Source organism: Ziziphus jujuba, chromosome 5 (genome assembly GCF_031755915.1).
Source record: "Ziziphus jujuba cultivar Dongzao chromosome 5, ASM3175591v1".
NCBI lineage: Eukaryota > Viridiplantae > Streptophyta > Magnoliopsida > Rosales > Rhamnaceae > Ziziphus > Ziziphus jujuba.
Genome location: NC_083383.1, coordinates 32,817,613 through 32,837,970, shown reverse-complemented (window position 1 = coordinate 32,837,970; position 20,358 = coordinate 32,817,613). Strand labels below are relative to the sequence as shown.

Here is a 20,358-nt window from a genome sequence, read left to right as displayed (position 1 = left end):
TAGCTATAGCTACCTTGCTACTGGCAACTGTCTTTTTGTTTCTAATAAATAATTTTTCTTAATTTTGTATTTCCTATATATATATATATATATATAAAATATTGTCATAATTAAGAAAAGAAAATAAATTAACCCTTTTATTTGTTCGATTCACATACGTAACCTTTCCATTTTTTTGTTTGTCTTTCTCTTATTATCATTTTGTCCAGATAGTCTTTTTCCTGTGTTTGATTTAACGGTCAACTTCGCTGGTGTGTAAAAGCATATCTTTAGTGACTATCCCTAGTTATTCTATTGAAAACGTAAATTTGTATTCATATCCAACCTTGAACGCTAATCTTTGCTATTTAGGTATTTTAATTTTATCTTTAATTAGTACCCTTTTTTAGCTTTGCTTGAAGGTAACATATAAGTCTTCTCATGCGAGAAAAATATAATATATATATATATATATATATGTTTTCTTTTGAATATATACGTTTGGTTATACTATACTTTCTTAAAATCTTTGTTAGAAGGTTTTAATATATATATATATATATATCAGCAAGTTTTTGAACAATGAATTTCACTCCACAAATAATTTGTTCGATATGCTTTGATTTAATTTATGGAGTCGTAATTAATAATTATTCCACTTTTTTCTGAATGAAAATTTAACAGAAACGTTTAGAAATAAAAAACTGAAGGGTGGTAATTGTAATTTCATTAATTAGCAAATCTGTTGGTGTTGGAATTGATGCAAATGCATTAATTGGTTGAAAATATACCTAAATAAATGAATCCAGTAAAGAATGAATGTCTATGCACTATATAGTCAAATATAATGTTTGGAAACTAGCATAACTTGACTCATAATGCACGTATATGAGAGAAGCAGGAAACTTATAAGAATCAAAACCAAATGAATCATACTATATTTTGGTACGCTATATTTATATAATATAATCTTTCCCTATACGCGTGCATGCCCTCCTCCATATAAAGTATATCTTTGCTTTAATTTTAATGACAATTCTCTGTCTCTCTCTTTAAATATAAATATATATCTATATATACCAAAAAAAAAAAAAAAAAGGGCCTAGTTATCTTATTACTCTTGATCGATCTCTCTATAAAACATAGATGTTATGAATATGCATATAAATATAGATATATGTAACGCATGCTGCAAAAGAACAAAATTAATTGGAAAGTGATCAGTTTCCTTGATATATATAAATATAGAGAGAAAGACAGAAAGAGAAGAGAGGCGATCGAATCGATTATTGTGATGATGGGGGGAGAGTTAGTATGGTGTGCAGCATTAATAATGGTGGCGTTAGTGTCATCAGCTATTGTTGTGGTGGGTGCGGCAGAAAGTGAAATAGATGGAATGATATTGAGGGTGGATGTGATCCACCGTGATTCCACCATGTCTCCCATGTATTCTCCCTCGCAAACGCACTGGCAACGCGTAACCAATGCTCTCCAACGCTCAAACCACCACCGCCACCACCATCGTATAATGAGCAGCATCAAGTCGTCGTCGTCGCCATCATCATCAGAAGAAGCAGCAGCAGAAGCCGGTGTATTGTACGGAAAAGGAGAATATCTGATGAATATATCAATCGGCACGCCACCAGTGAGAGTGATTGGAATTATTGACACAGGGAGTGATCTTGTATGGACTCAATGCAAGCCCTGCCTTAATTGCTTCCCTCAGAAAGACCCTCTCTTTGATCCTTCTTCTTCCTCCACCAACAGGGTTCTTTCCTGCGATTCCAAACCCTGCAAATTCATCAGGGAGGACACCTCATGTTCTTCTTCCCCTGCTGGGAAGTTTTGCAATTATACTTACACTTATGGAGATGGGTCTTTCACTACTGGAAACCTTTCCACCGATACACTCACCCTGCGGCTGCAGCAGCAGGCCGGTTCAACATCAACATCCATCTCTTTTCCCAACATCATATTCGGGTGCGGACACCATAATGAAGGGGTCTTTGGAGGAATCGAATCCGGAATTGTTGGACTGGGAAGAGGGCCTTTATCTCTTGTTTCTCAAATGGCCTCTTCTTCGTCTGCCGTGGATGGAAAAAAGTTCTCGTATTGCTTGGTGAATCCATTATCTTCCAGGTCCAACAGTTCCAGCAAAATGGTTTTTGGTGAAAACCCAATGCTTTCAGGCCCTGAGGTGCTGTCTACTCCTTTACTCACAAACGCTTCAGAGACCTATTACTACCTTCAAGTTGAAGCTATTAGCGTGGGACACAAGAAATTCGATTTCCAATATTCCAATAACAATTCTAATTCTTCTTTCAAGGGCAACATTCTGATCGACTCCGGTACAACCTACACCTTCATGCCTCCGGAGTTATACAAGGGCATGGATTCGGCAATCAGAAGAGCGATCAAGTTGGAGGTGGCAGAGGATCCTACTAACGTCTCAAGTCTTTGTTTCAGGACCAAATCCGATATTATTGTGGATGATGCATCCACTGTCACTTTCCATTTCAAAGGTGCAGATGTGAAGCTAAGCTCCTCCAACACCTTCTTAAGGGTTCAACAAGACATTGTCTGCTTCGCATTTATCCCGGTCGACGATATTGCCATCTATGGTAATATTGCACAGATGGACTACTTAATCGGATACGACCTTGACAAGGAACTCCTCTACTTCAAGCCAACTGATTGTACCTCTCATTAGTAAAGTAAATTCCTATGTAATTATGTTCTGGGATTAATTTGCAGTAATATCTACTGTTATTTTAAATTAATAATATACCTAATATATCTATGTAATAATGTATTTATATTTGTTCGATGATATATCCTATCTCTAGTCATTAGTTAATTCATTGATATATAAACTACTTAAATGCATAAAAAAAAAAAAATTCTTTAGGCTGGTAAGTACTAATATATTCAATTCCTATATTAATTAATGAGACAGGGAATGAAGCAAATAATAACAAAAAAAAATAAAAATAAATAAATAATGAAAAGCCGAGCCCTGAGGCAGGCTGAGGCGCATTCGAGACCTAAACAGAGCAGGCCCACTTATAATGTGCAACGTTCTTCTTGGGCCGAAGCTCAAGTTCAGCCCAGTGATGGTGGCTGGTGGCCTTAAGAAGGGGGGAAGATTTTCGGAGGATTTTCACAATTTTAACGATAAAGCTCTTAAAAAAGCCAGCGCACAGGCGGAGGAATAATATCAGCAGTGGCAGCAGAATCAACCGTGCAAGTGAAAGAGTAGGCCCGGAAGCGACGGTAGCAGAGTGCTTTTGGATGGTCTTGAGACAAGAACGATATTTGTAGGTAAGTATATACCTTACTTATTTGACAACTTGGAAAGCAATATGGTGCTATGACTTTCCCCATCCCAAACAGCAGGGCCTTTGTCATTTCTCGGCGGCTGTACGATTTACCATTAGCTGCAGATTGTCTGTCTATTTTTCTTGAACGAATTTTGAGGTGTTTCAGCTTCATGATTATACTTCTATGTTTTGACAAGCCTGGCCTGCGTTTTATTTTATCCTCCAATGAAATGGAAATAATACTCAGCGCCTTTCTGCGTCTTGTACAAGACTAAACTATTAAGACCCCGAGAGACCTTTATACATGCAAACGTTGATTTTGCAGGAGGGTGATTCCATTTGACACACAATTATGGAATTAAGATGGTTTGTATTGCAGCCAACTCTAACACGCCTCTCTCCTGGTTTCACCACCTCTCTTCGGCATACAGACAAGCCCAAGACCCAGCGGGCTTTCCAATTCAGTACCGGTATCAATCGAAGAAGAGCAGCGATGATAGCCTCACTGCTTTTGGCAAGAGAAGCTGTGCTCAAACAAGAAGTTGCATATGGGTTGGACTTGAGGCTCATAGCACCAGACCAGTCAATCCAAGAGGCAGAGAGTGGAATCAGAGGGCATGCAAGAGCTTTGTTACAAGTAAAAGCTCTGATAGACTCAGAGTCATGGGTGGAAGCACAGAAGGCTTTGAGGAAAAGCTCAGCGCTACTGAAACAGGATGTCTATACCATCATTCAAAACAAACCTGCAACTGAGAGGCCACAACTCAGGAAGCTCTACTCTGACCTCTTCAACAATGTCTCTAGAGTAAGTCTTTCTTTTTTATTTTTTTTCTTTCTCCCCATCTCCTTCTCTCCTTGCTTGTGTACTTCGTTTCTTTTCAAGGGATAATACCGCTGTCATTGTGACAAATTCTAATCTAATGGTGCTGATGCCAATTGGAAAATGCAGCTAGACTATGCAGCAAGGGATGGAGATGAATCAAGTGTGTTAAGGTGCTATGAGAACATTGTGGTGGCTCTCAGTGACATTTTATCTAGAATATGATTTCTAGATAGTTCAAGTATGTGTACCCTTTTCAAAGCTAATGTATGCGCAGAGAGGAAATAGCACCTGAGGTGACCTATGTAATGAAATTTCCATGATTTTATTATACATGTCTTTTAAGGCACTGATGCCGGATTTATTTAGGCTACAAATATTTTTATTCATCCAATTCCTTCTAAATTTGAGTCATTATGGTGAAAGAAGTGTTAAAACGAAGAACAAATCTGAAAGTTCCACAATTATATAATGTACAGTTATATAAAAAGATATGACCATGTATAGCTCAATCATTCATCCGGCTAAGTTAATTGGCTAGATAAAATTCTAAATTCCGCTACCAAAAATCAAAATCAACAAAGGCCCTCTAAACCAGATGTACAAACATCACTACATAGCGATGGAGAGTGAAGGAACTTATTGGCACTACCCACAGAATAATACACAGCTGTCGGTCAACTTTGCAATGGGGCACTATGCATCTGACTCAAAGAAAACATTATCCATCACCTCGATTAAAGGAAGCATGTTTGGTTTTGAAGGTTCATGTAGTAGCTTTGATCACCCTCCTGCTCATATATGACCACTATTAAGTATTGCACTCCATAACAGTGACCTTGATCAAGGTGAGCCTCTCACTCCAGGGAAGAGTTCTGATATCTTATTGAAAACATCCATAACCTATGAAACAAATGAAAATGACATCATAAAAATATTGCATGCTATAATATGCAGCCACATAATGGCTGGCATATGGCCATGCTCATATTCCAAAAACCTTAATAACCTAACCATTCTTTGGGATCATATTTGTAGGTATACCATAGTCTATAGATATTCAATGTATTTCTAAGACTGACAACGCACTTGGAGAAATGAATGGACTAATAAATGAATGAATGAACTAAAAAGCAAACAATTCTATGGATGAGATATTGTGTTTGATGACAGAGAAGTTCAAAATACCTCCTTGTCATTTTGATATTTTGTGATGCTCATTGGGTTCTGGGAACACTGCAAAAAGCAATACGACATCAAGAAAGTTGGTATGATATCAAAATGTTATATTGAATACTCCCAAAAAAACTTACATCCATGATGGCTGCTTGAACTCTTGGGTTTTGAAATGCCATGGCGACTTCAGGATTGGCCATAATTTTTGATATGACCTCCTCAGGTGTAAGCCCAATTTGGTCTGACAAACATAATATTGAAAGGGTTTAATGAAAAAACAGAAAGAAAATAATAGTGGATTATGCAAATATTCCGTACCATCACATAGAAAATCAAACATAATGCAGGAGAGTTATCAATTCAAACTTACCGAACTGCTGCTTAACCTCTGGACTGCTGAGATCGAAATTTTTCAATGAATCCATCATACGGTTGTCCCATTCACTGCTCCCACTCATATTATTTCTGAAGACAAATGTTCATAAGAGAAAATAAATTGAGTATTCACCAAATGGTCAATATCACATGCTATCTTTTTTACAAAACCGACAAAACACTGCAAAACCAGAAAAAAGACCAAACAATAAAAATTAAAAAGTTTCTCTATTCTAGAGGATAGTGTAAGTTGAAATTGGCTAGAGAAGTATTTGATAAGTTCAAATTTCGAATAGGTGTTACTCCTTCAAATCAATAACTTGATACAATGCTGAAGGCATATCATAAGGTCCAAAATACATTCCATTGCCAAGTTGAAGCTAACATTAGTAGGAAAATATCAATACATAATCCATTGACACGTAACCTTATAAACTGTTTTTGCTACACGTTAACCAAAAAGTATCTCTATACAGTCAACAAATTGAAATTAGCCAAATTGAAAGATTAGATGAATACCAATATATCATATGTCTCGCTAGTAAAACATGCCATGTATAATCTATACATAAATTAAAAAGGGGCAGCTTGACCAACCGCATAAAATGAATTAAAAAAGCTCACAATTTCTGCAAAGTGGCAAAACACGCTTCTCAGAAAATCACTTACAACATGTCTTCAAGTTGTTGACGGTATTCTGGATTTTGTAGCATCCCTACAAAAGTAAATATAAAAATTTTTAGAGTTCTTTAGATTTATGAATTAGCATTTGGGAGGACTTCAGAACCAGTGGTAAAATTTAGGAGTTTCCAATAATTAAATTAAAAACTACAGCTTGCAAGAAACACTAGTCCTACATATTGTAACAAGTAAAGCACATTACAGTCACACCAGTCTATGTTACCAGGACTCTTCGCTTTATCACACAAATTCCCATTGGACACTGAAGAGGGTATGGCTATTGGACACTCCAAATATCTGGAAAAAGCTTTGAAAAACAGAAAGATCCAACACTTCAACACATACCCCCATCAGACACTCACACCCAAGTCCGAGCAACATAGTCACCAGTTAAAAGGAAGAAATTTTATAACAAAATGAAAAATCTATATCAACAAAGAAATATATCAAAGGAAAAGGACATGATAGTCATGGATAGACTTACATTTGAAGGTAGCAGGATTCCTCATCTCCTCAGGCAAATAGCTACAAGGATATAAATAGAATAAAGGGACATAATTTCAGAAATAAACAAATTTAAGGCAGAATCTTTTTGAAGTTTTGCAACAAAAAGAATCATTAAAGATTCAAAAAACAGAAATGTATAAAGACAAGAAGCATATTACGGGTAAACCATCTTTTGCACTGTTGGGTCTTCCATCATTTTCTCCAACGCTTCTACTGATAAGCCAGGAGCTTTTCCTGTCCATTAACGAATATGAACAAACTAAAGAGTGTTGGCTAAATTCTGAAAGAAGATAACAAAATTGAGAAAAGTGAGGAAAATTTTAAGATAGCATTGCAGAATGCAGAATTAGCTGATTGTTTCAAACTTCTGTGATTATTTAACACCCTGAATAAAGGTGGCACTGCCTGTGTCTCCCACTAAACCATATATAACTTGCATAAGAATCTAAAACGGATCTCTAAGTTTATATATCAGTATGCAAACAAACAAACTATAACATCTAAAATGAATCAATGCACCTCAATAATAAGGGACTGCTAAAGTCAAGAAGTCTTTACTTACCAGTCGATTGGGACTCCTGGGAAGAACCTGCAAACTGCTTAAAAGCAGCTCCATTTTGAGAGACCTTCATATCATTTGCAAGTTTGTCAGCATTAAGAACATGAACTCACAGAAACATACTCTGGCAAGCAACAACTTACCTCCTGGGCTGTGCGACCATCATTGGATGGACTCGTTTCAGTCACATCCTTTAAACTGCTCTCAAAAGGACTCTTTTGTTCAGTTTCTTCTGGTGAAACATCCACAAAAGCTGCAAGTAGAAGTTTCATTTAGAGTTCCTTTAGACATACTTATCGTCCATTACTAACTTGATTATAAACACAGCAGATTGCGGAAACTGAAACATAAGAATATGTAATAACAGCAGAAACAGAATTATTTATTTATTTACCAATCTTCTTAGGTTCTTTCTTTACATCTGTTTCATCTTTCATATGAGTGGTTGTTGCAGCTTCTACTTTTGTTGCAGGCACATCCACTGTAACTGATGGTTGAGAAGTGGCTGGAGAAGATGAGGTAGTAGGCCCTGATGCTGACGATGGGAATGGAAAGGGTGACCCCGGAGCAAATGCAGCATTATTGAATTGATTATTTTGTGTATTCATTTGGCCCATCAAAGTCTTAAAAGCTTGTTGCATGGCATAGTTCTGTAAGAAGAAAAAATATAAATTTGAAAGAAACAAGATTATTGAGATAGTATAATTTCTCTAATGCTCTACACTACATTCTAAGCAGATCAGATCACATGCAAACAAGATAAACTTTCAATTCTCAAATGCCTACCATCTTCTAAAATAGTCTCACTCAGTTTCTAAAACTGTCAGTGAATCATACTAAGCTATCAGGAACTCAATATAGCACATGACTAAATATATGTATGAAAAAAAAGAACCACTCACCTTTAATCTTGTTGCAACCTGTCATTACAATAAACTCGTCAAACATGCAGCAGAATGAATCTATAATATAAAAAAAAAAAAAAAAAAAAAAAAAAAAAAAAAAAAAACTAAGATCCTGCAGTTATCTTCTCACCCAAGAAAATAGTGCTGAAAGCCCAACACCAACCCCAATCCAGAAAAGCGGCGTCCCTCTACCAAGAAAAGGTCAGCAAATCATATGGTTACAAATTTTTGCGGGCAGTTAATAGAATACATTCAAAACCAGAATGACTGAAAGTTTATAACTGCATGTTAATTCTTAATTCTTAACAATAATGAATGTAGAGGAAAATAAATCAAAAGCAAAACAGAAGAAACTAAATAGGGTTGTATTATTACATCTGTGATGGAGGGGGAGGCACTGAAAGTTGTGGGTTGACACCAACCGTAGAGGTTTGTTGACTGTTCGAAGAAGAAATGCTTGCAAAACGTTGCAGTACTAACTTCCCTATAATAGCATCAGAAACACGTGTTAGCAGTTAGCAGAAGAAGAATGAGAAGCACGCCAAATAGCACAAGGACAAATTAAAGAAAACACATAGTCACCAGAAAAATCAGTAACAGAAACTTATGTGTCGAGAAAATTTCCAAACACCCACACCAGAAAAGGAGATACGCGCATGTGGATGAACACATTTACAAATAGAATAGGTAACTGAGATCGATGGTTTCAATGAAAACATTAAAGTAGATGTTTTTCTTCGGTGAAAACTTTATCAGATCTAAGATGGATGAAGGGAGAAATCAAGGATTCTTGGTTGACAACTGGCTTGTAGACGGTTTTACAGCATTATCCATTTTCCTCAACATGTCAGAGATGCTAATAGAGTTCCGACAGACTAGCTGAAGCGGTTGGATGGCTTAACCTCTGTTTTTGCCGCTCTCTAAGTTTCCTTTGGCAGGCTGAATTCTCTTTCAAAATATATGTATGTAATATATGTATGTATGTATGTATTCCGCCGTATGGCATGTTTATAGAATAAAAGAAGGTACCAAATAGCGAGCCACAACATGTCCATCAATTGGGTGTCTAATAAAAGAATGAACTTTTCAATTTTTTTCTTTTTTTTCTCTGCTAATAAAACAATAGGCCAAAAAATTCGAAACAATAGAAAAGCTATTCATTCAAATAGCACCATGGTAACTAAACAGTAATTGTTACTGAGTAATCCCTTGCGAATTTGTAGAATTGAATCGAAAACAAAACAAATACTTGATGCTTTCTAGAAACGAGTTTTGTGTATCGTAGAAAGTAGCAGACAGAAAAAAATCCAGTAGCGTGCACAGCAATATAAACATAAAAAAAGAAAAGAAAAGAAAAGAAAAAGAAATGAAGAACAAGAAAAAGTAGTAACCTTGAAAGGGGGAGACGGTGGAGCGAGAGTCTCTATGTTTAAGAAAAATAAGAGGAGACGAATTCCGATTGTTGGCGGAGCATCGAGTTGCAGTTGGAGGGAGGGTGGGATTGGGAGCCTGTGAGGGCTTCCGTTGGGGTTGAAGAAAACGTGGAGAAGAAAGTGAATGAGGAAGAGCCAGAGCCATTGTCACCATTTCTTTTAACTCAAGAACCTTATCACAGGGTTTTAGGGTTTTTGAATTTTGAAAGACCGAAGAAGAAAAAAAAAAAAAAAAAAAAATAATAATAATAATAAGAATATTAATAATAATAATAAAGAAAGAAGGAAAGAAAGAAGAAGAAGCGGCAGCAAGAAGAGAGAGGAGGATGACGAGAGCAGCAGAGCCGGTGCAACCCAGAGCAACAGCCCTTTGGTGTTTGTCTTTCTCTTCTCTTCTCTCCTTTTCGGTTGCGATTGCACTTGGGCCTCCTTCTTACTTCATTTTCTTAGGCCCATTGTCTGGGCTTTCATACTCTCATACTTGGGCCCCCACGCAACGTTAATTAAACAAATAAAAGCTAGTTACTACTTAAAAAAAAAAAAAAAAAAAATTCGAAAACAAGTCAAGCTAAAAAATTTATAATTTCTCTTCTTAATTATAATTATAAATATATATATATATATACACAATTTTTATCCCATTGGAAGGATCTTAACTAATAGAAATGCATGGTCTTCCTGATTTTGTTGAAGGAGTTATACGAAATTGAATACAAATATTTGAAATGACATTGAATTTTGCACTTACACAAATCATTACTCCATGAATATGCACAAGATTTGATTTTAATATTGAAGTTCCTTTTATTAACATATTTCTAGCGTAACCTAATAATTTATTGCTAAACCATCCTTTTCATAAAATATATATAAGGCCAGCTTTAGTATTAACTGTACTTCAAATAGTGTTACAAAAGAATAATTGTGTTTCGCAATCGGTGAAATAGTTTTTATTTATATCTTTTTTTTTTTTTTTTTTTTCCCCCTCTAATTCTGTTCCTGCATTAGACAAGCGGTCTGATCTGCATGGATTGTTTACATGAATATGAATAAAACTCTCATGCCAGAGCTACTTACTAACCAAAGTTTAAATGTATGTATATATGATAATATTATAAATTCACAATATATGGCTTTAGCTATTACTTTTTATCTTTATTTGAAGTAAGATTTAAAAAAAGGATTCATCTACGCATATTGTAATATGCAGAAGCATCACGTTTCATACCACATATAGCCCATGACATGTAATGTTTAATTTGAACACCACCGCACAGCACAGGATTTCTGTTCATCTCACAAATAACAACGTATAAATGAGAAGGGAAAAGGGAACAGTGGAGCAGTCAACAATCAGTCACCAAAAAATTAAAAATTTATTGCTAAATATTTACTCCAACAATGTGTCAAACACATATTTGTTCGTATCAATGGCTGAATATATCACATGTCTAACAATGTGATAGACAATTTAACATCTTTTAGAGTGAGGAATGAAATTTTGGGTTGGAAGACATGAAGGAGAGGCTATTAACCAGTGAGGTGATACTACACAAGGCCACATCCACTACTTGCTGCGAACAACCTGGTCTCACCATCTTCTTTACCTGAATCACAGCAACACATGCAGCACCCAGCTTGAGGTTAACTTTCCAAACCCTCAAATTCAGCCCAGACAACTAAGCTATTCATCTTTATTACCTCTGTAAACAGCCAAAAAAAATTGATCTCCAAACTCTAGGTTATAAAAAGTTTGAACAGTTACCCCACAATTTCAACATTAGATATAGTTACTGTCATGTACATTTAGGACTTTTGTAACTAAAATAATATGAAACTGTTGCGTATTCTGTAGCCTAGAATTAATTGTGGCAAACCAGTCATTCTTCTCATAGTAATGTATGAGCCAAATGCAAATGCAGATATTATGGAAAACCATGGTATGATATATGACATTTCAGCAAAATAGGTTTCTTGCTGGTGCCTAACAAATTAGTTATAATGAAGCAGTTAATGAAATGGCATAGCAGATCGACAAGTCCACTTTATATTCTTAAACAAACAATGGTACTTTTCCAAGTACTTTTAAGATGTTAAAAGGGGCATGTAAGCTTATAATATGGAATTTGCAATAATTCAAACAATCAATCGAGAAATCTACCATTGCAAGGTAATCCTGCAACTGCTTTATCTTCTCCATGTAGTCTTGGTCTCCTGGACATGGATCTATGTCCTCATTAGCAAAATCCATCCGTTCTTGTGGAGATTTTGGATTCTGATAGAATCGGTCAAGAAAAATTTTTGAGCATGTGATTCATTACACTTGCTACAAAATCCAAAGTTAAAAACAAAATGAGGTTCCTACCTAGATGCAAGGAGTAAGACAATAGAACATGTAAAAAGGCCAAATATAAGATTTCAGATATACATCAAACTACCAAAGAGAGCAAGCAAGCTGCTTATCTGTTAAAGTTAAAAGGATAATATGATTATAGATGCATAGATAGACCTGTAAACTTAGTCAGAAAAAGAAAAACAATGTCCCGCATAATATTGGGATGATGAATTTGTAAACTAATTATGTTACAGAAATTGCTTCTCCTTTGCAATATCCCATTCTTCTCCTTCAAAAACGATGAGACTATACTAATATCCAAATCACATTTGTTATCACGTTTCGTACAACAACCCAAAAATACTAAGTCAATAACTTGTACTGAAACCCAAAATCTAATGTAATTGAGTTGATATGAACAACTTGCAGAAACCATGGAAACTAACAGTGGATCAATTAAGCTATAGCACTAATTATAATCTCATTGTATATTAAATTCAAGCGATAAGGCGAATTGACAATTGAGAAGGGCGTTGTACTGGTGGTTAAGTAGAAATTATTGAGAAAGAGAATATGACTATGCGAACTAGCTAGCTAATAGGAAATGAAAGACAAGGAATTCTACAAAATGATGTTCACAGTTTGATGGAGAAGAAGAAAGAGAAAGTAGGTACTTATCCAAAGTCAAAGTAGGAGCTTTGAAGTGGAGGGATTATTAAAGATCAAAATGAGTAAATTGCAAGACAAAGAAAAAGTTAAAAAAGAAAAAAATAAAAAAAGACGAAAGCATACTAGTGGCAGTGGGATGAGGTGGGTGGGTGGGTATCGGGGTCAAGCTCTGCGAATTCAAATAGAGGCTTGTGAGTTCCCGTCCTGATCCTGATCTCTGACACGGTGATACTGATACTGATGGTGTATATATATAGAAAACATATAAGCATGTACTCAACTACAGTACATAAAAGAGGAAGTAAAATAAGAGCAGAGGGGGAGATATGATGTTATATGTCCCAGTGACCAGTTTCAGGTAGCTTGGGAGCCTACAATCGCCTAACTCTCTACTCTCTCGCTTTCTCTCTGTCTGTCACTCACTCACTTTGACACGGCTTGCTTCGGAGTTGGGATGGTGAGGGATGCCACAGCAGTTTACTTATGAGAGCAGGACTCACCTGACCTGACCAAAAGGACAAAAAGCAAAAAAAAAAAAAAAAAAAAGTAAACTTTTTGAAGAGGCCGATTATCCATCATCATATTCGTGTGGAGGAGGAGGGCGTGCGATTTATTGGGTGTATTTAGAAATAAATAGAGTGGAAAAGGAGAAAGATAGATAGGATAGGAGGAGGTGGAGTTTGACATGGTCCGTGGGCATTTTAGCCACTCAACTGTCTGCCCGCAGCATTAGAGAATAGCTACTTGTTAGCAAGTAAGCAGCGAGTAGGGACTAGGGAGAGAAGAAGAAGAAGAAGAAGAAGAAGAAAAAGAAGAAGAACAAGTTTCAAGATTCAAGTTTCAAGTTTCAAGGCTGCTTATTTTTATTTGTTTTTTTAGTGGAGTCCCAGCAGCCGCTCAAAAATAACAAGATCGTTTAGTTTCCATCTCTTTCTACCGCAACTGCCCCAGCCCCAGCCCTCGATCACCATGGGACAAGTCTTGGATAGATTTCAGGGTATTTCAATTCTTCTTCTTCTTTTGAAAAAAATTAAAATTGGATTTTTAGTCTGATCAAATCTTAATACTTGTTACTGCAACTTTCAAGTTCAAATTTACCTTCTTTTCACTTATATGTTGATATAATCATTTCAATTTTGATCCATGGATTTGAAATTTTGATCTTGTTCGAATTTTGTCGATTATGAAATAACATAATATCAATTGCTTTGCTCCCTCTATTTTTTTCTTATATTAATTTTTCAATTTTGGCCAAATCTTTTCTTTTAAAACTTGGATTCACGTGAATATTGTAAAAACAGATGGCAAAGTTGATAGCTTTGGCCAAAATTGGCCACAGCTTAATGAATGACTTTGGGGTCCTTTTCCTTTCCTATACTTTTCCTTCCAGGTAAGCAATGGAGACAGAAGCAAATAAGGATCATAACAGATAAGGTTTTCGATCGCTTTGCAAATCATTCAGGAAGGGCTAATTTGGGATTTGAAGATTTATATATTGCCGTCCTGCTTGTGTACAAGTAAGCTGACCTCTAAGCTCTCCTCATTGAATCAACGTGTTATGTTGTTACTTTGTAGCGGTGATGGTGGGGCTATTCTCTCACTAACGAATCTACTTTTTTTTGTGTTTTTTTAGTGATATCAATAAACGTTTGCCTGGCCCGCATTTTGATCCGCCCACCAAAGAACAAGTCAGAGCTATGCTTCAGGTAAAAAAGTGATATGCATTTGCTGAGCTTGAAACTATGCCGTTGTACACCATCTTAGTAGCTTTTCCGGCCAAATGGTATGTGGTAATGACATTGTTTTATGCATTCTTTTATTATCTAGGTCCAATTCTGTAATCATAGCTTTAAAAGCTTATGAATGGTAATCAAGTTTATGGAATTAAATCTTAGAAACTGTGTCTTAAAATCCTGAAATTACATGTGTTAAGTAAATATGCAATTTTTGGTCTTTCTATGGGTTATATTAATTTATGCTATCGAGGATGTCATATCTAATGGAAATTTGTTACATGGCATTAGCAACCTCATTTCTTTGTTTGTGATTTAAGGACAAAGCCTGGCTGAATCCAGGACCTTCACTTTCATCTGAAGGAGAGATGGCATAGGCCTGGTTAAACATTCATGCATAGAAAGGAGTAGTGAATTTTTATTGTTTACATGCAGGACTGTGATATCAATCTTGATGGAGAAATTGACCGTGAAGAATTTGTGAGGTTCATCGCGCAGCTTACATCTGACACTATCATTGTTGTTAGTCAAGGATTGATCATCACTTTGGTTGTAGCACCAACAGTTGCAATGGCTACAAAGAGGGCTACTGAAGGAGTCCCTGGTGTTGGGAAGGTCGTCCAAAGGTTGCCCAATTCAATTTATGCATCCCTTGTCACTCTTGCGGTTGTCTTGTTCCAGAAATCATTCCGGGAGCTGGAATAAAGATTTTGAATCCTTACAAATCAGTTTAACATAAGTGGCTATTTCAGTCGCAAAAGAAGGGAGGGGGGGCAGGGAATTGCATAAGGAGCTCTTTGCCTTGATCTCCATTTCCTGAGAGGAATCCAATTAGTAGACTGGATTTAAGATATCATAGAACTTAGAGCAGATCCATATGACTGGATGGAAATGGAAATCATTATGTTGATGAAAACAATTACATGGATTTATATGTTTATGTGGCAGTTTGTTGTATTATTTATTACTGTATATATTGTTTTGAGCATGGATAAATGAGTGTTCTTTTGGCCAAAATGACAGTATGTGGAATTAAATATGAAGAGTAAATTTGCAATGTGATCTTTGGAGTATGGTATTATTAGCTTCCTCTAACATTGAGCATGAAATTCATGCAAGCATGGTTTGTAGATTGGGCATAAATTTCAGAGGAAATTGAGGAGCCCAGTTTCAGGCTAATCTCCAAAACTAATGTAAAAGAATATATAGTTCCAAGTGTCAAACCCTCGGGTCATGTAATGTGGGTAACTAATTTTTCTACTGTAAGGTGTGATATAACCATAGACATAGACCAATATACCTTTGAGTAGAGATGAAAAGGTTGGAGGAATTGAAGGCCTGTCTAAACCGTTTTCATAGCGGTCAAAGAGGCGCTGAAAAGTTAGAACGTTACCACCTTTGGCAAAATAGATGAAAGAAGCCAGGCTACATAAGACTCTCTAGGAATGGACAGAAGAGGCTACGGGATTCGCACACTAGCAGGGCCAATCAGCGAGACTTTTACAAAAAGACTTAACAAGGAATTGACTGAATAGGACACGAGTGGGTCCTTTCAAGCCTATGTGACCAATGCACTTATACTGTAAGGTGTGACCAGTTTAACCCAAATACTAGAGGAAAAAGCTTTTATACTGGTATATGGCCTGAAAGTCCAAGCATCAAGGATGATCGACTGACTTTTTGATAATTCGATGAAATGAAGAGAATCATGTCAAACGGAGATGAGTTGAATTCCTCCATAATTCAAAACTCATTGGGGCTAAATATTTCAAAAGAGTTTTGACTAAAAAAAAAAAGAAAAATACAAACTTACGGTTGGTATGAACTCTTGATAGGGACCATATGAGTCATGGAACTCTGGTTTCCTTTATAGCTACAGGAAATTAAGTAAAAGATGCATTTAACTTTGGGTATGCTAAAGGAACAGCCAAGGGAGTTGCACCACGTGTTAGGATAGCCAAGCATATGGTCTTGTGGAGAGAGGGATGCAAGGAAGCTGATGATCTTGCTGCAACTGAAAGTGCCATTGTTGAGGATGTTGATGTGATCTCCCTTTCAATTGCCGTGGCCAACACAACTCTTTTGATGATCCTATATCAGTTGGTTCGTTTGCAGCTATGAACAAAGCTATACTAGTTTCATGTTCAGGAAAAATAAAGGACCAAACTTTTACATCATACAAAATGGATATCGTTGGGTCATTACTACGACAGCAGGCACTGTAGACCGTTCTTCAGCAAGATTACTCTTTCTAACGAATGGGCTAAAAATTTTCAGATGGTCATCATATTCTAGCAATAACTCATTGCCAAACGTACCTCGTGTTATAATTAAACCCTGTCAAGATGCGATTATCTTTCTAATTTAGTTGAAGCCCTGTGGCATCGTTGTTTGTGACTTGGGCAAATCCAGGATCAACTATATTTAATAACACGGTCGCTATTAGATATGAATGCATCAAAATAGTATGGCATCTCTATTAATAAAGATCCAAAAGAAAACAAAAATAACAACTACTGCTAGGTACAGATACTACCACATAGGAAGGAAATCGCCCACCATAACAAGGCATTAAGATTAGTTCACCATCGCAACGATATTACATAGTGAATCGAAGCCTAGAAAAGAAGATAGATAATACTAAGCACTTGGATACGCTATGAACTGCAGAAACTTTAGCCAGGACAACTAGAAGATGTGCATTTGGTATTGAAGTTGGCCAGGTCATATCAAGGAGAGTTCAGCTTTTCTAGCATAGCTTTTGACAAATCAAGTTGTTCTGCATAACATTCGGAATGAAGAACCATGTGTTATCAATGCTGTTAAGCAGAGAAAGAAGGAAGAACATGTAGCAATAGTGAAAGATGTTATTACTTTGTTCAGATGTCACTGCCTTTTGGATTGTTGTACGGAAAAATATGTTCCCATCCTTCTGATACACAGCCTGCGGTCAACAAGGAAATATAGTCAGCTAAAATGTCTGCACAATTTATTGTTTATAACAAGGTTATTTTGTCTTGCGAAGCTAAGCTCAGGATGAGACAGAAAGTTCAAAGAAAACTGAAAGTGAACATTTAAAACAGAGGATCAGCAAGCATTAGAAGCTAGAGCAATGTAACTCCACTTGAAATATTTCACCAACAAATTTTAAAAACAGAAATTCAAGTGGAATAATCATCACCCAGTTTCTTCTCAAATTGTTCATACAACATCATGAAAAACGAGCTCTTCCTATTAAATTGCAACATTGTTAGACCAAGGAGATTTGTTCATTTATTTTGTCGAGAACCACAGCGCCCCATTCACTGTATACTAGTGGGATAAGGAAACATCTTCTTCATCAACTTTACAAAACATACAAAGAGAAAAGAAAGAATGAATGGTAAACCGGAAAAAAAACTGCATTATTATGAGTATAGTTGACCATAGTCCATAAAATACAATGCAATGTATGCTTCAAGCGAAGTGGTGTATTAAGGTTACCAAGACGTTGGCAACCAATAAACAAACAATAAATTGATGGTAGCAAAGGTGATGGGTGAGGAAACAGTTTAAGAAAAACCCATTCTAAATAGAAACACATATATGGTATAGAAACTTTCGTCATTCAGGCATCAAGAATTTTCCCATTAAAGAAGAGAATTATAAAAGCTTAAAGCTTCAAGCTTCAAGCTTGCAGGACAGCACTGGAACTAATCAATATCGCCTGGTGGTATTCATCAATCATCATCTCTGGTATAACAAGACTGGACAGAAAATAATTTACAACCTCTGCTGGCTCCAAATCGTAGGATTCTTGCAATTTTGAACTAAAAACCAATCTTTGTTTGTACTGTGTTCTTGGGGATATTAGGGATTTTATCATTATTATTATTTTTGGGAAGGCGGGTGGGGGGAATTAATTAAGAAAAGGAGTTTATTATGTTTATAGATTGATGATCGATAGGAAAAACGCAATTAGTAAAAAGAAAAATAAACAAGTTGAATCGGAGTGAAATAAGCTCATTAAAACGGGAAATAGAAAAGCAAAGAGAGAGAGAGAGAGAGAGAGAGGGGAGAGAGGCAGAGGAGAATAAGTGAGATACCCGAGAGGAAGAAAGAGCATTGAGCTCGGCTAACGCAACCTCGTGGCTTCGAATCTGCTTCATCAGATTCACTTTGCTTTCGCTCTCTCTCTCCCTCCAAGACGAAGACGAAGACGAAGAAGAAGACGAACCTGCTCCCGCACCCCCTTTCATTCTATCTCTCTCTACACACTATACTCTTTGCCTCTTTTCTGTTTATTATGTATGATTCTTCATCTTCCTTGTCCCCGTCATTCCTCCCTCTGTTTGCTTTAAATACAAGTTTATTTGTTATTCACCTAAAAATAAAATCAAATAAAAACATAATTATATCTACATAAATACAAGTCATTTGTAGACCCAAAAATATAAAAATATAAAATAAATGCCGACTTCTCTGCCCATCATCTTATTTTTTAATAATGAATTTATTAAACAAAAATTCTTTATTTCTAATTAATATAAATCTAATTTTGCTTTGACAACTTAATTTCTTGCATCTCGATTTCTTTTCTATTTACACTCAAAAACATTTTAGTTTTTAGTTTTCGTTTTGTTTTCTATTTTTTATTCTATTGCTATTTTTATTATATTTAATAATATTATTAATGTATTCACCACGCTGCCCTAATCTTAAATTATGTTCCCTTCAAAATTTTATTATTTATTTTTGGTTTTGTTCTTTGTCACTTTTGGTGTTATTTTTTGTGGTGATATTAAAGAAGTTACTTATTTAATGTATGTATATTAGTAATTTTGCTACACTACAGTACAGTAGTAATAAAACTCATAAGCCATGTGCGACGGCCTGCACATCTGGAATGGCCTAGTGGTATGTTTGTAAATATTTGAAGGTCGAGATCTTCGATCCTGAATCGTGGAAATCTCTTAAGAATGTTACTAGGATGGTGCATGTCGAATGGCGGGCCAAGATATGAAGGTTTGCTAGAGAACCCTATTATGATTCCTCGCACAAAGTGATATCTATAACATTTAGAATGGAAATGGTTAAATAAGCTCTTTTTCTAGGGAGGTGGTCCGTGTCTGGCTCTCCATGACCCACGGCTTCGGTTTCGAGTTTGGGCTAAACAAGCCTCCCATGGGCGACAGCAAGCCCCGTTGCGCATGGGACGGGCATAAAGTGCCACGAAGGTGGTCTTATGTCTCCGAGGGACAGGGAGTCCCAAGGACAGTATCGGCAGGTGCTATGAGCTGGTATTGCGTGTCACTCCTGTACCAGAGGCTGAGTGTAGCATTTGCTATGCCGTTTCCTATTGGTTATGCCAAAGACACACGTAGGCCTTCGTTATAAGGTTGTGGCAAATGTGCCATTGAACGGGGGCTCGGGTTCTGTCTCGCTCAAGAGGGTCGGAAGCTAAGTAGGCAACGGGGCGACACCGTGCCATCGGGTGGCATTCGTATGTGGGCTTCTGATCTTGTGTTGCTACCTTGGGTGGTATGTTGGCACGATGCTAGCGTGCGTGCCCCAGGGTCGTATGCTATTCGGAATGTGCATGGACCAAGGCTCGAATGGAGAGCTAGGTTACTGGCTAGATCTTGGCATAAGGTTGAGCTGCAGGCTACCGAGTGGGAGTGAGGCCATCGGGCTAGTTTTTTGGGCGGTGTGAGCCTTGATGACCATGAGAACCTATAGATTGGGCGAGCGTCTAGGCTAAGAGCCTTGATACTGGGAAGTAATCTTAGTCGCCTATGTGCGAGACTTGCAAGAGTAGTTATCGTCGATGAACCTCAGGGGCATACAATTGGCATCAGATGTGTTGATATATGAACTCGGATAGTGA

At 36.7% G+C, this 20,358-nt stretch overlaps 5 protein-coding genes across 6 annotated transcripts; 3 read left to right on the top strand and 2 right to left on the bottom strand.

Annotated features, from left to right (window-relative positions):
* The first annotated feature begins 826 nt into the window (after positions 1-826).
* On the top strand, positions 827-3,618 carry LOC107428782 (aspartic proteinase CDR1). Its single transcript, XM_016039373.4, has 2 exons — positions 827-3,300; positions 3,376-3,618. The coding sequence occupies exon 1, from the start codon at positions 1,166-1,168 to the stop codon at positions 2,687-2,689; it is 1,524 nt and encodes a 507-aa protein (XP_015894859.3). The 5' UTR covers positions 827-1,165; the 3' UTR covers positions 2,690-3,300; positions 3,376-3,618.
* A 33-nt stretch (positions 3,619-3,651) lies between these two features.
* On the top strand, positions 3,652-4,344 carry LOC107429625 (psbQ-like protein 3, chloroplastic). Its single transcript, XM_016040335.4, has 2 exons — positions 3,652-4,104; positions 4,249-4,344. The coding sequence occupies exons 1-2, from the start codon at positions 3,652-3,654 to the stop codon at positions 4,342-4,344; spliced, it is 549 nt and encodes a 182-aa protein (XP_015895821.3).
* A 206-nt stretch (positions 4,345-4,550) lies between these two features.
* On the bottom strand, positions 4,551-10,144 carry LOC107429615 (protein TIC 40, chloroplastic). The gene is made up of 14 exons (XM_016040326.4): positions 9,714-10,144; positions 8,698-8,806; positions 8,453-8,510; positions 8,320-8,337; positions 7,812-8,067; positions 7,561-7,670; positions 7,421-7,484; positions 7,017-7,092; positions 6,836-6,876; positions 6,340-6,385; positions 5,666-5,760; positions 5,433-5,536; positions 5,308-5,355; positions 4,551-5,022 (listed from the first exon to the last, which is right to left on the bottom strand). The coding sequence occupies exons 1-14, from the start codon at positions 9,907-9,909 to the stop codon at positions 4,963-4,965; spliced, it is 1,281 nt and encodes a 426-aa protein (XP_015895812.1). The 5' UTR covers positions 9,910-10,144; the 3' UTR covers positions 4,551-4,962.
* Positions 10,145-11,927: 1,783 nt separating this feature from the next.
* LOC107429531 (uncharacterized) lies at positions 11,928-15,554 on the top strand. 2 transcript variants are annotated; one of them, XM_048475580.2, is made up of 4 exons: positions 11,928-13,756; positions 14,061-14,276; positions 14,393-14,465; positions 14,928-15,554. In XM_048475580.2, the coding sequence occupies exons 2-4, from the start codon at positions 14,107-14,109 to the stop codon at positions 15,195-15,197; spliced, it is 513 nt and encodes a 170-aa protein (XP_048331537.1). In that variant the 5' UTR covers positions 11,928-13,756; positions 14,061-14,106; the 3' UTR covers positions 15,198-15,554. The 2 variants fall into 2 exon arrangements, with proteins under 2 accessions (XP_048331537.1, XP_015895726.1); XM_016040240.4 differs by having other exon boundaries at positions 11,933-13,756; positions 14,150-14,276.
* Positions 15,555-16,945: 1,391 nt separating this feature from the next.
* Positions 16,946-18,814, bottom strand: LOC107429540 (uncharacterized). Its single transcript, XM_016040252.4, has 3 exons — positions 18,578-18,814; positions 17,367-17,436; positions 16,946-17,271 (listed from the first exon to the last, which is right to left on the bottom strand). The coding sequence occupies exons 1-3, from the start codon at positions 18,728-18,730 to the stop codon at positions 17,222-17,224; spliced, it is 273 nt and encodes a 90-aa protein (XP_015895738.3). The 5' UTR covers positions 18,731-18,814; the 3' UTR covers positions 16,946-17,221.
* Between the last annotated feature and the right edge of the window lie 1,544 nt (positions 18,815-20,358).

What these genes read in the sequence shown, in the direction of transcription:
- LOC107428782 (XM_016039373.4), top strand. Translation starts at nt 1,166, where the DNA reads ATGCTGCAAAAGAACAAAATTAATTGGAAAGTGATCAGTTTCCTTGAT.
- LOC107429625 (XM_016040335.4), top strand. Translation starts at nt 3,652, where the DNA reads ATGGAATTAAGATGGTTTGTATTGCAGCCAACTCTAACACGCCTCTCT. An exon ending in TCTTCAACAATGTCTCTAGA is followed by an intron (nt 4,105 to 4,248) that starts GTAAGTCTTTCT and finishes TGGAAAATGCAG; the next exon opens with CTAGACTATGCAGCAAGGGA.
- LOC107429615 (XM_016040326.4), bottom strand. Translation starts at nt 9,909, where the DNA reads ATGGTGACAATGGCTCTGGCTCTTCCTCATTCACTTTCTTCTCCACGT. An exon ending in CACCGTCTCCCCCTTTCAAG is followed by an intron (nt 8,807 to 9,713) that starts GTTACTACTTTT and finishes ATGCTATTATAG; the next exon opens with GGAAGTTAGTACTGCAACGT. An exon ending in CCTCCCCCTCCATCACAGAT is followed by an intron (nt 8,511 to 8,697) that starts GTAATAATACAA and finishes TTTTCTTGGTAG; the next exon opens with AGGGACGCCGCTTTTCTGGA.
- LOC107429531 (XM_048475580.2), top strand. Translation starts at nt 14,107, where the DNA reads ATGACTTTGGGGTCCTTTTCCTTTCCTATACTTTTCCTTCCAGGTAAG. An exon ending in GCCGTCCTGCTTGTGTACAA is followed by an intron (nt 14,277 to 14,392) that starts GTAAGCTGACCT and finishes GTGTTTTTTTAG; the next exon opens with TGATATCAATAAACGTTTGC. An exon ending in AAGTCAGAGCTATGCTTCAG is followed by an intron (nt 14,466 to 14,927) that starts GTAAAAAAGTGA and finishes GTTTACATGCAG; the next exon opens with GACTGTGATATCAATCTTGA.
- LOC107429540 (XM_016040252.4), bottom strand. Translation starts at nt 18,730, where the DNA reads ATGAAAGGGGGTGCGGGAGCAGGTTCGTCTTCTTCTTCGTCTTCGTCT. An exon ending in ATGCTCTTTCTTCCTCTCGG is followed by an intron (nt 17,437 to 18,577) that starts GTATCTCACTTA and finishes TGTTGACCGCAG; the next exon opens with GCTGTGTATCAGAAGGATGG. An exon ending in GGCAGTGACATCTGAACAAA is followed by an intron (nt 17,272 to 17,366) that starts GTAATAACATCT and finishes AATGTTATGCAG; the next exon opens with AACAACTTGATTTGTCAAAA.